At 42.3% G+C, this 17,153-nt stretch overlaps 1 protein-coding gene across 3 annotated transcripts; it reads right to left on the reverse strand.

Annotated features, from left to right (window-relative positions):
• Nucleotides 1-383: 383 nt before the first annotated feature.
• zranb1b (zinc finger, RAN-binding domain containing 1b) lies at nt 384-16,952 on the reverse strand. 3 transcript variants are annotated; one of them, XM_027274424.1, is made up of 10 exons: nt 16,473-16,952; nt 14,192-15,259; nt 9,881-10,068; nt 8,969-9,122; nt 7,823-7,894; nt 6,143-6,341; nt 5,213-5,333; nt 4,708-4,837; nt 2,499-2,728; nt 384-2,281 (listed from the first exon to the last, which is right to left on the reverse strand). In XM_027274424.1, the coding sequence occupies exons 2-10, from the start codon at nt 15,162-15,164 to the stop codon at nt 2,063-2,065; spliced, it is 2,286 nt and encodes a 761-aa protein (XP_027130225.1). In that variant the 5' UTR covers nt 15,165-15,259; nt 16,473-16,952; the 3' UTR covers nt 384-2,062. The 3 variants fall into 3 exon arrangements, with proteins under 3 accessions (XP_027130225.1, XP_027130230.1, XP_027130229.1); XM_027274429.1 differs by having other exon boundaries at nt 14,192-15,262; nt 16,474-16,655; XM_027274428.1 differs by lacking the exon at nt 16,473-16,952 and adding an exon at nt 15,994-16,078.
• Nucleotides 16,953-17,153: the final 201 nt, after the last annotated feature.

Genomic DNA, 17,153 nt, shown 5'->3' on the forward strand with positions numbered 1-17,153 from the left:
TAAGGATTACAAATCAGAATATATGATTACAGCTTTATGCGTACTGTGTACATAAATACTCTTTATATACTACCGTTTCATGGGAGAAGATATAACCATTGACAAATGCATTAACAAGACTTTTAAATGTCTGTCTGCTTACATCTACATTATAGTGCGTTCTAAAACATTTATTGATATGTTAAGTGTTCATCACTTCGTGACCTTTAATTGACCCTGTTTGTACTAAAACAGGGCCACACATTTTGAATCCACTAGAGGGTGCTATAGAAATATGTGCTTCAGAAGAGCTTACTGTGCAAGTAGCAGTCATATTTAAGGACACAAATCTAGTGATATGTAAAATCATTTATAAAATGACATAATCAAACTACAGGAAACAGTTTAGTTGGACATTCAAAAAGGTTTTCCTTTATTTTTTTTCCTTATTTTGCCTGTTCTTTGCGTTACACTCTGTATAGTGAAGTCAGGCCTAAATCCACAAACCATCATAGTCACAACTGCAACTATTGCATAAATACAAAGCAACATACAGGTGATGCTTGAATGAAACACAAAAGAGGTTACAGTACGCAATGGCAAGGAAAAACAAAATGCAAACATTCACAGCAAATAAAGTAACGACAACTCGTGTTTTTTTTTTGTTTGTTTTTTTTTCTTTTTCTGTCAGCTTTGGTTTTATATGTTGTAGTCTCATAATGAGCTTAATCAAAAACTTAAAGATGGTTTTCACATAATGACAACAAACAGACGTTACAGAGGTGAACTGACGTGTACCGTGAGGGTGACCGTGACAACAAAGGTTATAGGGGGGGGAGTAGAAAACAACGATGAGACAAGTGTGACTTCTCTTGTCGACATTGAATGCGCCTCAATCCCACACTCGCTCGCCTGCCCCCCGAAAGAAAAGCACCAGATTATTTTAGGCATTCAGATGAGGTACTAAATCGCACGCAAACAACGCAAGTAAACTTTTCACTGATGGTCATGATTGGTTCTTTCCTCACAGCAACAGTGTTTTCTGTGCAACGTGTCTTCATCAAGATTGAGAGAATAATTAACAAAACCACAAAAAAAGGAGAAAAAAAATGTACAGCTCAAATATGTTTCCAAACAATAAATATGTAGAATAAGTTCAAAAAGAAGAAAACACACACACACACCCGCGCACACAAACACACACACACACACACACACTTCTCAATCACTCTGAAAAAAGGTAAACCATAGATCCAACATGAATGTTTGTGTGCTAAACCTTAATGAGTGTAGATTCGACTTGTAAAGGGAAAAAAAAAACATCTCCCTTTTCAAGAGCTTCATATATGACCTTAATTCAAGCAATGATACTGTATTTATATAGAAATGTTTTAATAAATGTGCAGTGCTTATTAATAAGGATTAAAGTCATTTATTATTACACAATCTCTGGTTGTCTAAAGATAACGATATTTATTGGCTTTGTCCCTGCCCATTCAAAAACAAAAATGCTAAAGAAGCCAACTCTTGTACAACTGGAAAAAACATCAAAAAGATCAATTTGGAAGTGTGCTTTTGTCAGTGCCCACACTGAACAGATATAAAGTGTTGATTTGAGTCAATGCTGGTATATTTCCTTATACTCTTTTTTTTTTTTAAACAACCACATGCATTTACATCTATGGATAAAGATTCCTTTTTTCCTTTACATTTGAAGATCAAAAACAAAATAAAAAAAAAGGTCATTTGCATTCGTAAACCTTTTATTTTCTCTCTGAATCTGCGCTGTGCAGCAGCAGTGGAGTCCGTCAGTCTCAGGTTTGTCCGAGTAAAGTGTTGAATGTGTTTTTAAGTGTATGTCTGAGTGCCTGCGTGTGCTAGAAGAGTAGCAGTGTCTTCTTGTCAGAGGTGGAAGGTTTGGGGGGCTTGTGGTTCCCGGTCCCTCTCCTGAAGGCTTTCACAGTTTGTCCGTGTCAGGAAAGGAAAACAAAACTTAAAAAAAAAAAAAAACTGTAAGAGAGAGGAGGGAGGAGGAGTCCTGCACCCCCCTGCAGACCTCCTCCCAGCTCCCGCTTCAGTTTTGTCACTCGTCGTCATCGTCCTCCTCCTCTTCACCGTCAGACAAGGAGGCGCAGGGGCGGATCTGCCGGTAGCCATCCAGCCACTTCTCCACCATCTGGGTGACGAGCGGATGGTTGCGGCGGCGGGAGCTTTTCTGAAGAGCCACCAGGACTCCGCCATCCGTCACACAGCAGTCCAACCACTCCCGCAGCAGCTTCTCCTGTTGCTCTTCATTACCCATCTGAAGGACAGAGAGAAACAAATGTAGCCATCAGAGGAAGCCCTGCTGCTAGTTAAAACTCAGGATATATACACACATCTGCTTCATCTAGTGTTGATACAGAGGAAAGTAACCTCTCACACAAGTGAACAGGTTTCATAATAAAATCATCGATCATATGAAATATTTAAAAAGACAAACAGGGAATCTGTAGACACAGTGAGGGGAGGGTCCTTACTTCCTGCGCTGAGAGGAAGTGAATGTGAAGCAGCTTCCTCTCGCTGTCGACCAGCGGCAGGAACGTGACCGTCACATCGTCGTCCGTGTTGAGGTTGGCGCCCGCGCCGCGATTGTCGAAGCCGTCGTTCTCCATGGCCACCAGTGCTGAGAAGTGCCCCCGCGTGTAACCCAGAGCGATGGGGCTTTTCCAACAGAAGCTCTGCTCCCACAAAAGGGGCAAGTACACACCTGGAAGAGGAATTTGATTTTAGAGATAGACTTTTCTTCATGGAAGTCTAAATTTACAAAGCAGCATATATGTATTGTAAATAATAAGAAAATGAAGCTGTCAAATGTGCAATATTCTGTTGGTATCTCACTTTTCTGAATAATATCTTCTGTATACATCATCAGTGTTTCAGAGTAATTAAAAATTAATATGTATTGGGTCATGCTTCTCAAAGTTGAATGACTAATATCATCTTAATTTGTATTATTACCATTTTGTTTTTGCATTCATTCTGAACAGATTCCTGGTTGTGTCCTTGGTCTCAAGAGGTTTCGGTTCTCGGTAAAGCAAACTCTCAACAAGAACCACTTTTTCACATAGCAGGAAACTCACAGGTGTATTAATGATAGCTGCATTCCACTTAGGGAAGGTCCTGCTATTGTGCGTGCTGTTTTACTGTCACTGGGAGACTTAATGGAACTGAGGCGTTGTCACTGATATCAAATTCGCCTGTGTTTTTTTTTTGTGCTTTGACAAATCAAAATGTCTGTGGGTAACCAGTCCACACAGTACAGTACTCATTTTGAGGATAGCATGATACTGCTGTAGGTTTTTTATTTTTTATGCTTTGTTCAAGGGAGAATGGGATTCATATTTTTACTGCCTTTGTGGACCAACTTCAGAAAAAGTAATAGTTATTATGGAACAGAAGAAATATAACACCTGAATATTGTCTGTATTTTTTCGGGTATAAGTCGACCTATCCTATGTGTTAAATGTAACACATGAGCTGTACTGATGTTAGAAAATATACTTTTTACTCCACTTATCTGACAGCTATAGTTACTTTGAGGATTCATAAAAAAATAGCATTTAGTTTTTCCTCTTTGATCAATACAAATTATAATGAAATTCTAATGAAATGAATCAGGGGCTATTGTTCTGCATCCTGCTTTTAAAATTAAGGATTTTAATGTTGTATTTGGTTGTGGTGAAGCTGACTTACATAAATATTTGATATGATATGTGTCTTCAAAGTAATTACAGCTGTCAGATGTGAAGTACAAAGTACATTGTCTAATATCGGGGCAGTATCATACAATGTGTTTAGTTACATTCAACCTCAGGAGAGGTCTTAACACACTGTCAGTGTTGACTACAGAATGAAATACTGCCTATACATGAAACAATGCACAGACAGTATTCATGTCTCATATTTCTTTTGTTCCATAATAACACAAAGCAGCTCTCACACCTTGTGAATTCCTCTCCAACTGACACCGCAATTCAGAAGCCTCTGTTTAGCTCCGCTCCTCTCCCAGTAACCGCTGTGTTTTTACTGGGTTCACTTGGTCGGCACTTTAAATCGAGCTCCCCTCTCTATAGGCGCCTATATGCACGCCTCCCCCTCTGTGTGTTTTACATTTGCTCCTGGCAACAGTGAATCATGGATCCATCAGGCAGGCTTTACCACAAGCAGTTGGCCATTACAGAGCACTTTCATCATCCTCTGTACAGCGTCACTCAGCAGGCAAACTCAGTCCAGGATCTTTTCTTTTTCTTTTTAACTGCTGGCCATAAACGTGGACCCCGCTCTCAACGCTCACAGGATTGTTTGACTCTGGTTCTGATGGTTTACATATGTGCAGTGTGTGTGTGTGTGTGTGTGTGTGTGTGTGTGTGTGTAACACTTCCCAGCATCACAGTGCACTTCTAAATGTGCTCCTATGACAGGCGCGGGTGTTTTTGTCATGTTGTTTGTTATTTTGAGTCATACAGTACTAAAATATCTTTCAAATGAAAGACACTACACTGATACGTGCTGTAAATAGCAATTACCGACAGATCAGTGGGGCAGTTATGTCAGCTATGTAAGTTATGCAGACACATGTAGGCTGGAGCTATTTCACAGAAGAAGTCTAGTCCTTCTACGCCCACTGGAAAGGAGCTGAACTTTTTATGATATTTGACCAAAAACACTTGCAGCTTGACTGCTCACCTTGAAATCGGGTGTAGCCGAGCGTTTCCCCACGGAAACTTTTGTAATACTTCACTCCGTAGACGATAATAGGCCTACGAAGTATGTGTGCAAGGACAAAAATGTGGGTCTGCTCCAAGCTGGATCCTGGCTGCAAAAGAAAACACAACACGAAGGGAAAGAGCAGTGAGAAAGGCGGCGTCTGAAAACTGTACACTCCCCTCTGCCAAGTTACCCCAGCATACTCTAAGTGTTAACATAGGCAATTACTGCACTCTCACACCCAGATATAACAGATATAATAACAACCCGCCCAGATACTTAGTCTATGAGATCACGCAGAGCAGTGAGGAGTGCTGATGACAGACAGGATGCACTTACAGCGGGTATTACAGATTAAGTAAACTGCAGTAAGAGCAGTGAAGCCGCTTGCATAATTCATACATCATTAGTGGGTCACATTTTAAGCACATCAAGCTCCCGTCCTCCATGTTAATGTGTGTGTTTGCTTTCATGTGGTATGTACCTGACTAGCCAGGGAGAGGATGAAAGCCCAGTCTTCCTGCCACTGTTCCTCTCGGAGTGAAAAGTGCAGACCGAAGCTCTGCGAATACCACGACTCCCACTCCTTCCAGCGCGTGTAAAACCTGCAGACACACACACACACACATGTTGTTTTGTCGATGACATTACTTGACCTCTCTGCTGCATGTCTGTTGTGGTTTCGGTTGGATGGCCATTATGCATTTTATCTAAATAGTAATTTTCTCACTGAAAAGCCCACAGTTTCTAAGAAATAGACATGAGTCACAGCGGGCTGTTGTGTCCATGTCGAATCTGCCTCTGGTCTTTAATTATTTCACTCAGCTTCACACTCGAGTAAGAGTTTATTCTTCTCTTAATCTCCTCTAAAACATGTGTCTTAGATCAGAGCCTCTTATTTCAAAAGATCAAAGCCTCAGATTTGAACCGACGATACAAAACTTTGGATTCTGGGTACATATCCCGACCTCTAAACCACATGTCCCAATTTCCAACACAGTCATGCAAAGCTAAAGGAAAACAAAATGAAACTTGAGAATGGTGAATGTCAAGTTTCAGCAGACTGTGGCCTTGAGCAAGACAGTAAAACTCAACCAGCTCAGTTTTTTGTAAACATTTCTCTGTAAAACAGTAAATGCTTTAAGTAGAAGGATAAACACAGTTATGGGTGTTTTTCTACTCTTACTGAATGTTGCAATGGTTTTGTGTAAAAAAAAACAACACACCGTTCATGTGCATGTAAAAAATGTATTATATTCAGCCTGATGGCTCAAATTGATGAGTGGTGCATCGTGTCATTGAGTCTGCAAACACAGTTTGAATATGTCTGAGGCTAGATGCAAATCAGCATGCCATACTGTTCACAGGTTGTCTAACAGGACTAACACTCCTAGCCTCGGTCTGCAGGCCTCACCAGTGAGAACAGTCGTGCAGGCTGTCGTGGAGCGTCTTGCGGAGCACTGAGTCCTTGTCATAAATGCCCCACGTCGCCTGCAGCACGGAGTCGAGGAGACAGTCCCCGGCCGTGCGGTTCCACAGGGCATACAGCCGACTGTCCAACCTCGTCCCGAGCTCCAGGGACCAGTTGATGATGGGAGACTCCTCTTCAAGTTCTGAACAAGAGGGGAGGGAAACAGAGCTGAGTGCTGTTTCTCTTTGCAAAGTCTTTCAGTGGTGTTAACCTCAAAGAATACATGTTTAAGAAGTGTGTGTGTGTGTGTGTGTGTGTGTGTGTGTGTGTGTGTGGTTGAGGGTTGTTTAGAAGCTTGGGTGTTTTTTTTTTTTCTTCCAACTTCCAAAACCAGGAGGGAAAATATTACATTCACACCTGTCAGAATAGATTTTATATAACACTGTATGCACGCCACAAAGCTGGATGACCGCGAGTAGTCAGGTTACAGCAGGAAACCAGATAAGACATACAGTATACAGATACATCTTACTGTACGTGCTAATATTAATGGCTATAAAACTATAAAAATATCTTATGAAGGTCAGTCTCTAAAATTTAAGTGGATGTGATGGCTTTAGGGTCATGTGTACATGGTCTGTTTCTTCTACCATATTTCTGTACCAGTATTGGTATATTTAAATGTATTCATATCAATATGTTACAAGAAACCTGTTAATGATATGACACAACAGATTTTTTGGAGGGTTGGAGCATTTGGACTGGCGGTGCTGTGATCATGTAGTAGGTGACAGCAGTCTGTATTTGAAATATACAAATTAATATTGTTTATCTGTGGTAATGAATTTATTTAGTAGTTGAGTTTTGTAGTTTATGAAAACACAAACAACACAGCAAGATGGATATGGTTTTTGTATTGAATTATTTTAGACACAACTACACAGCTTCTAGCGATGATCTTTCCTTTCACTACGTTACCGTGATACTTTCCCTGCCGTGCAAATGCACCCACACCGTGCACCCTTTAAGAAATTTAGCGAAGGGTAATAAGCTTTTATGCTGTGTTAAGCACACCTGTCTTAATCCCTTAAACCTGAAAAGGGAGACAAGGTTTTTGGTTCATTTCACCAAAACACCCAGGAAGGAGCTTGAAGGTGAAATAAAGGTTTCTTGCTCTCTTTGTACCTGTACTGCAGTGCTCAACACCAAAGACAAAAAAATGTTTGTAGGAGAGCGATGCCTTTTATACATGTGTTTATATTTGTGTGTGAGTGTGTGTGTGTGTGTGGGCTGAGAGGAAGCACAATCATTCAATGGGGATCAGAGAAATCCCTAAATCTCAATTAGGCTGATTAGAGCAGAAGCAACTGGTACAAATGATAAAGAAAGACCGCCTGGCAGAGTGACAAGCAGGCAGGCAAAACACTGTGTTGGCAAGAGAGGAAAATACAAGTAATATAACACTGCCAGCATTCAGGCAGCCTTCCCGATATAGTATACAGTTTGAGAGGGGGCTCCCCCTGTTTGCCAAGTCACCAGACCACCGTTGTTCTTGCAGGTCTGGCTACCCTCTCTCTCTTTATCTCGATCTCTCAGAGACAATTGTATCTGTATGTAAACACAGCGTGCGACTCGTGTTGCTGCAACACTAAAGTTATGAAGTTGCTAGTGTAAATATTTCACCTTTTTGTACGTCTCGGTCCAGCACCTCGTCAAACAGTTTTTCCTGAACAGCTGGTGGCAAATCCTCGATGTCTGAAACAGAAAACAAAACAAAATGAGGAGGACTGAAGGATACATAAATAAATAAAGTACTGCGAGATAAATATATGTACAATATGTTTAAATGAAAATACCTGTACAGTTTTGTGCAGAAATGTGCAAAAGTACCTGAAATATTTCAGTGTGCATTTATCAAAAATGTAGTAATCCCAAAGATATTATCAGAATTTGTCCTGAGATAACTTCTCTTATGATTTGGCACTGTACAAATAAAACTGAATTTGAATTCATCTCAACTTAAAGTAGCTTCAACACTTGAAGTGAAATGACTGAAAAAGCCAACTACAAGTATTTTCTCATTTCAACTCAAACCATCATGTTTTGTTCATTTCCACAATAGGCACTGGCTTTCAGTGCATGCTCGGAGCTCTTGTCAACACAGTAGCTCATTCTTTAGCTAAAATAAATGAATGCATTGACTTCGTGGAACTGAACAGAATGACTTTTCTATAGTGGCCAGAAGCCAAGGTCTGCATTGTGCTGAAAACACTGTATAACAAAAATCCTTAGCTTAGCTACCGGCAACAAACTGAACCATAATAGCTATTCCACACAATGCGATTCAACAGAATTAGCATTGAATGCATGCAATTTTACAGAAAGACACTGGCAAAAATGTTAAATATAGCTTTGTTATGATGGACAGACATCCATCGTTGGCGGACTGGTATACTCAGTATGCAAGAACAATACTCAAACAGTGAGCCAGAGCCTCCGTCTTCTGGCAGTTGGAGACGGACAACCGTAGCATTATATCCTCTCAGTATCCGAACAACAAGCAATTTCATATGCCACAAGTAAACAAAACAAGCTTTCTATCACACACTTGGCAAGCTGGAGCGGCTGGCTAAACTGAGTTACTTCAGCTAGAGAGGTTTGAATTCCCCTCACTCAAAGTACAAAAAGTACATTTGACAGGTACTGGAATTCATTTTATGATCTTCGTGAAGTTGTGAGTGCATAGTTGTATTTTAGCCAGTTGCCTAAACCAACGAGGTTATGTTTTGGATCACGTTTGTTTGTTCGTTTGGCTGACGAGCTGCTAACCTGCGGGCAGTGTGAAGGTCACCAAGTCAGTGAGGAAGTAGCAGGTGAAGTCTCCCTTGCGCTGGTGAAGAGAGGCTGCTACTTCGCGACGGATCTGCTCCGTTAGCTCGGGACACACCATGGCTGGGATACACTTGGCTGCCTGTTGGGACACCTGCAAAGAAGAGAGGATAAAGACATCATCTAAATGTATAAAGACTAATATGAGACAGAAATCTTTGTGTGTTTGATGTTCAAACAGCTTTGAGGCGTTTTTGGGGCACTATCTATCCAGTGGTTACTCACTGACCCCCCTCTGAAAAGAAACTAGGACAGTGGCACAGTGTGGGACGAGAGGTGTGTGTGTGTACAGATAGTCTGGGATCACAGTACAGATGGAAAGCGTGTGGATGAATTCATGTCCCTTTCCTTTCTACAAACCCTTTGCTCTTATGATCCTGGCTGATCTCATTGGATGTTGAGATTAACAGATTTCACAGGAAAAAGCTGCATCATCTCCGATGCAGATACAATCTCACCATAATTCAATGGTGTCATTTCCACTGGAAATTATTTGATTTCTTGATTTTTTTTTTTACAGTTAATATACACAAACTGGCCATTTAGATATAATCCTATTATTGAATAAAAACTTCTGTGATGATCACGAAGATCAGTTCAGATCAGCAGGGTTTACTTTTTTCCTTGTGTTTGTTTGTTCCTAAAACAAGACTAGGTTATGCTTGTTGCCTCCAGTAAAACTTATGAATATATATCAAAATAAAAGTGGAGTGGAAATATGTAACACAGCTAATGAGTGAATACAAGCTTCAATTGTCCATCTGTTGCACAGAACGTGTTTAGTAAATCAGCCAATACCTGCAACAAGTGATTTGTGAAAAGAGTAACAATCTGTTGCTGGTCTCTACTGACCTCCGTGAGTAACACAGCCAGCATGTCCTGTCTCTGGAAGCGGATGGCGAGGTGAACCAGCGTGAAACCGTCATCGAACGCTGAGGGCCGATTTAATAGGCGCACCTCGTCTGATGTTAGCTGTCGAGCGATGTCGCCACCCGATGACTTGTAGGCCTCCACAGCTGCCAGGTCGCCTTCCACAACACCTTTCGGACAAAGAGGAAGAAGGCAAAAGGTCACATTAATAAACAACAACAGGAATAAGTGCCTGACTGTTTTAAATACTTTGATAGAAGAGGCAATTAGACAGAGTGCAGTTTATACAAAAAGAACATTTTGCATTTAATTAGAAGTCAACTCGAGGCTCCAGTTTTTAAACCTTTAAACACAGAATTAACAGAACGAGGAAAAGAAAGAATCAAATCAGAGGATGGTAAACATGTTGACGCTCATAATCACATAATGTCTGTGCACCATGGATACAAGAACGACTTCTCTTCAGAACAAACGGCTAAGGACATTCTGTGCTCCACCAAAAGTATAAAATATTAGAGATCGGAAAGTGCTTTGTCTCTGTCGCAGCTGTAACAGCTTCGGGACTTCACTGACTTTGAAGTCAAGGGGAAAAGACAATAGGGGGCCACATTGTGATCTGTCAGTTATTTTTCACCCTTCCTAATCTCCAGGCTTAGATCTTAGGTTGTGTTTGATTGGACAGATGCAGGTATTTGTTTTTGTTTTTTATCACAAAGTGCGAATACTTACTACAGACCTATTCACCAAGACAATGAAAATATAGAAGCAGAAGACACACTGCACTCTTCTCCTTTGAAGCTGTGATAAGTTAATGTATCATTATAATATATGATCCATCACTAAAACATCCCCTGTGTACACACACAAACTACCCGGATGTTAAACTAAATTTTTAGTCCCTGAACTCATACATATCTGACGCTCAGGCCTGAACCATATTTGGTCTAGTCTGTATTTTAATGCACGCAGGAGTGAACAAAGTTGAAGTCATGTGCAATAGTGAACTGCCCTGAGAGGCTACAGTATGGGGATATTTTTTAATCCAACTCCTAAAGCAAAGCAACAGCACAGACACCGATAAACGCTGACAAAGAATGAAAGGGAGGGGGCAAACAGTGAGATGAAGTCGCAATCTATTTGGACAAGTGTGTTATGACTGAATAAAATCCAATCAAACCATAGAAAAAATGAATTTCAATGAGACACAGCTGCACAAAATCTCTCTCTCCGTTTCTAGCATGTACAGTAGTTCTCCATGCAGTATTCTCTCGTACATTTGACAGCATTAAACACTGTTGAGCTTTTGTTCTCACGTCAAAAGGACCACACACAATGCTCAGCTGCATAATCTGTGTGTGCGTGTGTGTATGGAGTGGGTGGAAGGACTCTCTGTGCCATGTGGAGCTGGCTAACACTGAGAGCCGAGGAGAGAAACTACACAATAGCAGCGCAGTGTGATCACAACCACCGAGAGGGATCACAACCACTTTTCCACAAAACACTCCATTAGTGTGGGCGTGCCTGCAACCCTGCAGTCAGTACTGTACCCACAGACACAAAAGGTGAAAAAAAAAAAAAAAAGAAAGACAGACTGATGGGACACAATGGATCAGGCCAAGTGATGCTGGTCTTTTTCCTCCACATGCATTCTTTTATTTCAGTGATGTTGTCCGGAACAACAGCCACCAGACAAATCCAGCCACTTCTTGTGGGTAATACATCACCAGGTCCGATTAGATAAAGTGAATAAGTCTGATACTGTCAAGTGGGTCATCTGTGCAGCTCCATATGTACAGTATATTCTGACTTACTTAACACAAAATAAGGTAAACCACAGGCCACCAACTGCCACAAACTCCTTCCTCTGCCCTCTTATTTTTCCCCCACACTGCAAAAGTGAACTTTTTTATCAAGTCGTTTCACCTTTATTTTTTCCTTAAAACAAGCAAAATGTGCAAACAAGGTGAGATTATTTCACCGCTTTCTAACACAAACTGTTTTTAGGTTGTGCCTCGTTTGTGCGTCGTTTTGGACAAAAGGGGACTGCAGGATGAATAAATGTAAATGTTCTGTCGGGATAATTTTCTTTATAATGGCGTACCAATCGACCTCATTTTGTTGTGTTTGAAGATACAGACGCTCATCATTACTAATCTGCACTGGGGACGACGCATTGGCAGAACAGTTTACGAAAATAAGTATTGAGGGATGAATCTGTAACGTTATTAGTTGACAAGATGGATGTTATGAACCCAGCCCCATCCCTGTTTTCTTAGCTCTTATAGGGCAAATGATTTGGGGGACTTGCCGACATAGAGGAACACGGATGAATGAAATAAGAAGACGTGTCATAGCAAAGAATGTTTTATTTAAATGCATGTGTGTGTTGGCACGCTGACTTTTCTTACTGAGACACCAGAATAGACATGAATAGTGTTTTTTCCTGCACCTGTGTCGCCACACGTGTAAGTTCAGGGAGTTGGTCTAAGGTCATGTACATGACGGGGGCAAAAGTCACCGCTGTTGCCCAAGTCGTATTTATTTCTGACTTGTGTTGCGTGGGTCATGCTATTTTAAGTGCAGCAGGTCCCGTTGGAAACTCATGTAACAGAACTTTGAGGCCACTGTTTACCAACACTGATATCTCTATGTTGAGGACAGGGACACCACCCCAGCAACACAGGAGAGACTCACTCATCTATCCTCACCACAACTACGTCGCACACTCCGCCAATGTACTCTGAGTACAGTCACGCCTCATTCACTCGCACACTCACTATTCCCTACATAGTTAACACTAGGTGGTTTGCTAAATAGTGAGCATGAAATACTTGTGAGTTAGTATCATCTTTTGTGGCAGATGTGCTGAGTATTTGTTGTCTCTGGAGAAAAGGCGAAACACTGCATTGTTAGATTTTAAGTTTTAGAATTTTAAGAATTCAGACACTCACATAAAAGTTTTAGAGCTGAAACCATTAGTAAATTAATCCATTTTAAATGTTACTAAACATTTTGGTCAAAACAAACAATGTGCATGTGTCTGTTTGCACTCTCGGAAACTAATGCATGTTTTTCACAAGTCCGTTAATTAAGGAAATAATCGGAGGATGTTGCTCCTGAAAATAATCGTTGGTGGCAGACCTTAAGTTTGAAGCCCATTTCGTGGCAAATAGGGAGTGATCTCAGACACTGCTTGGGTTTCATTTCCTTCAAAGGCCAACAGAGAAGTGACATTTCTGATCAGATAAGGGGAGCGAACGCTTGAAATATGCTAGAAGAAATCACACCCACTCACATCAGAGAGTCTGACCAGACGAGACTTTGTCCCAAGGGAACAAACAACACAGACATGAGGGAATCCACCATGTCACATGCAGTAAGAGACCCGATGCAGGAGCACAAGCAAACTAAGCAGAGTGACAATAATTCATCTCCCTACAAAGGCTTTATTGGGGTATCAAATGCATGCGTGGCTGTCAAAGTGGTCGGTGTAGTAGAGGAGAATCATCTGTCAGAGAGACAGATCAGGAAAAGGCACTGGAGGTTGAGTGGGTGTGCAGAACAAACTCTACGAAGCCATGGTGAAGGCAGGACAGAGAGAGAGAGAGAGAGAGAGAGTGGGATAGTGGTGTGAGAGATGGAAAGGAAAAAGCAATCACTAGTTGTTCTAAAAATGTTCATCCTCCCTCCTACTCCACATTCACCAGTCTACAGTGTGGGTGGCTGTGTGTGTAGGGAAGCTTTACACTAATTCAATGCAGGAGATTTCGTGCAGTGCATCAGCACTCGCAAGATACCAGTACCAATACGAGTGCCCTTAAAGTGACACAGAAACCAAAGGAGAGCCACATTTGATACCTTTAAGTTTTCTCCATATCGGTTTTTCCTGAAATCATCCTGAAAGTGCGCAGCATAGCTATACTTTTAAATGTTTTGGTGGCATCCCTGCACAATGAATGAGATTTTCCCAGGTCTAAATGCAAAAAGGATCAAATTCAGGTAATGTTTACCTGGATAGGTTTCAATACTACTTGATACGGAGTTATTTCAGATGATAACTTAAGTACCAACTGAGTACCAATACCCAGCCCTAATCGGCATCAGTAGGATGCAAATGCCAGAATCATTTGGACTTGGCTATAAACTGGACTGCAGACAGTAAAACCATATTTGTTAACACAAATTCTGGGAAATCCCATTTCACAGTCACCTTGAGTCAGTTGACTCATCGCTCAGACTCAGGGAAACACGTTGAGCATACTTCAATAAAGTCTTATGTTCTTAAAAACTCACCAACACAGGCATTGAGGAACAGCCAATCAGTCCGTCTCATCCTGTTCTTAATCTGCTTCAGTTTTTTGAAATCCACCTCCAGCTCTTCTTTGCTCCCAATCCCAGCCCCTGATGCCAGTTCAATCCTCTGAAAGTCCATGTTCACCTCTGACTCCCGTTTTGAGGTCGGGGGTGACCTCCTCTGGCTGCTGCTACACCCCACAAGCCCACCTACCACACTCCCTACTCCTTGCCCAACCACGTGCCCAACAACACCCCTCCTGTTGTCCCTGTCCTGTTCATTAAGTTTGGAGGAGGGTTGTTGGCTCTCGGATGCTGATGCCAGTTCAATGGGTTCTGCTAGCAGACTATTTGGCCTGGGGTGGTCGCAGACCACACACTTGAGTGCCTTGGCCCAGTTCTCGTAAGTGCAGGCAGTGCAGGTCCAGTGCTGTGAATGAGTGTTGAGCCTGTTACGGTCATTATATTCCTCACAGGGGTCCGTAGTGGTAGCTGGGGGAGCAGGGCGGCATCCAGAACCTGAAGTCTGGGGTGATTCTGTGGGGCTGCGTGGCTGCTGGGTATGATGTCCGTGATGGGTTGCATGTTGCCCATGCTGTTGCTGTTGAGCCTGTTGCCTCTGGCACAGACACTGGGTGCAACGGATGGCACGAGGCCAGTTCAGGTAGGTGCACATCTGGCAAGACCACTTGCTACTAGTCTCAGGTACATCAGCAATGCGGACGCGGGGCCGGGCACTGGAGTCTGGGCAAATTAATAAGCTGGAACCCCCCTGGGATGGGCTGTTGCTGAGGCCTGCTGGGTCCCACTGGTGCAGACTGGCATCCAGGGCAGGGCTGCTCTTGAAGGGCTCCTCAGTAATGATGGCACCCCCGCTGGGCCTCTGAGCGCGGCACATGGTGCACTTGATGGCTGACGGCCAGTTCTCGTATGTGCAGTATTCACAGGCCCACTTGGCAACCAGCTCGGTCATCGTCGCACCGCCTCTGAGGAAGGGCTTCCTGCCGTTCAGAGAGGTTCTGAGCTCGGCAGATCCACTCTTAAGGAGCTCACACAGCAAGTAGTACTCTGGGGTACAAAGAGAAGGAAAAAGACAGGGCATCTTAGCAAAAGGGTCTGATGTTACACCAAATAAATAGATGCTGCATAGAAGAAAAGGGGGAAGCACTTCTGACTAGATAGATAGATAGATAGATAGATAGATAGATAGATAGATAGATCCAGGAGCAGCATGAGACACAGTAAACATACATTAAAATGAATCTTTAACACAGTAAACAGACATGAACCTATAAGATAAATCTGGATTTAAATTGAACATGTGCAAAGAAGTTAAACCTGTGCAAAGAAGTTACACACCTGAGGAAATGTTTCTGCATTTAAAACCAACGAAACACTGTAACACAAAACTAAGACAAAGCACCTCTGGTACTCGGTGCATCTGCTCCTTAATCTGGCATTAATTTATAGTAACAAAAAAAAAAATGCAGATGAAGAAAAGATGAAGATGCAGCCTGGAGTGCAACACCAGAGCGCCTCTGCTCTTCTACTAAAACCTGACACTGGCTTTAAAAAAACACACACATACAGTAAGTTACATACACCAGGAAAATGTGCCCTTACAACCGAGCTGGGTAACAAGAGACAAGGACATATGAAACCAGACACCAGGCAGGGAGGCGCGTGACTGGTTAAGACACTTAACTCACTTGAAAATGAATTTAGCCCATTTAAATATATATGAAAATGAATGACCACATCTGGATAGTACTTACAAAAAAAAAAAAAAGGTAATAAGTCACCTAGCTGTGGAGGGGGCAGCTCGGAGAGGAGTTGTGTTTACACCACGCCTCCAAGTTTACCAACACACACACCCGAGACACGACTCTCTGCACGGCTACCACTAACCAGCCAACCTGTGTACTTTGACATTAATAACATTAATAAAGAAAGAGGAAGGGGGGGTGAAATAAACAAGCTGAACTCAAATGAGCAGTCGTGTGTATTTTACAGCTAACATTTAGTTCCCTAACAAACAAACTAACTAACGCTTGTTAGTTGTCGTGTTTTTTTTTAAACGAGCTTAGCCGTTAGTTACCCTTACATGACAACCAGGCTCGGTTACCAAGCAAGTCAAATAACTGCCAAGCTAGCTGGCTTGCTCGCTAACATTTACACGGGATTTATGTTTTGCCTTTTCCTTTTCTTTTTTCCATGTAACCGTTTCACCCGTATTAACTCTTTACAAGAAGGTCGGCTAACCGTATACAAAAACCCTTACCTTTTTTTTCCTTCTTCTGCTGTGTTTACACTCCTCAGTTTGCAGCCAAAACAAACGGAGCTTCTTCCCTCCCCTCCCCTCCTCTCTTTCAGACCAGAGAGACCCAGTCCAATCCGAAACTCGGAGGCTTCTCCTCTCACTTGGTCGACACTAACCGCATATTTACTTCTTTTTGGGGGCGCCGTTTAGTTGGCAGTTGAAGGTCCATACATACCGCGGAGCGAGAACCCCCCTCCCCTACTCCCGTCCCTCGGCCCGTCCGGCTTTGACGCTTTAAATCATTTTTTTCCCCCTCCTTTCAGATATATCCTCTTCCCCGATTTCCAAACACCAAAGCTGACGGGGCTTTAATGGCGGCACAGGGGAAGGGAAGCAGCCGAGGCAGGGCTAAAAAATACACTACGAGAGAGGGAGAGCACAGAGCTCTGGGCCGTGTACGGTCAGGGGCAGGATCAGGATTTACCACCTGAATCTGCGAGCCGAGCTGATTGGTTGGTTTTTGTGTATCCCCTTGACACCGACCAATCAGATTCTACGTTTCTCATTCCGACTGTTAAAAGGCTGCCGTGAGAGCAAAACAGGCTCGAATGACACTTAATAATAACGCCGGTGATTCCGTTTATGCATTATTTTTCCTTCCAGTCGACGAGCCTCGTCACTTGCAGTATAAGTATGTTTTGT

The sequence above is a fragment of the Larimichthys crocea genome, chromosome III (genome assembly GCF_000972845.2).
Source record: "Larimichthys crocea isolate SSNF chromosome III, L_crocea_2.0, whole genome shotgun sequence".
Classification (NCBI taxonomy): Eukaryota; Metazoa; Chordata; class Actinopteri; family Sciaenidae; genus Larimichthys; species Larimichthys crocea.

What these genes read in the sequence shown, in the direction of transcription:
- zranb1b (XM_027274424.1), bottom strand. Translation starts at nt 15,164, where the DNA reads ATGACCGAGCTGGTTGCCAAGTGGGCCTGTGAATACTGCACATACGAG. An exon ending in GACCTTCACACTGCCCGCAG is followed by an intron (nt 7,895 to 8,968) that starts GTTAGCAGCTCG and finishes TTTCTGTTTCAG; the next exon opens with ACATCGAGGATTTGCCACCA. An exon ending in CTGCACGACTGTTCTCACTG is followed by an intron (nt 5,334 to 6,142) that starts GTGAGGCCTGCA and finishes GTGTGTCTGCAG; the next exon opens with GTTTTACACGCGCTGGAAGG.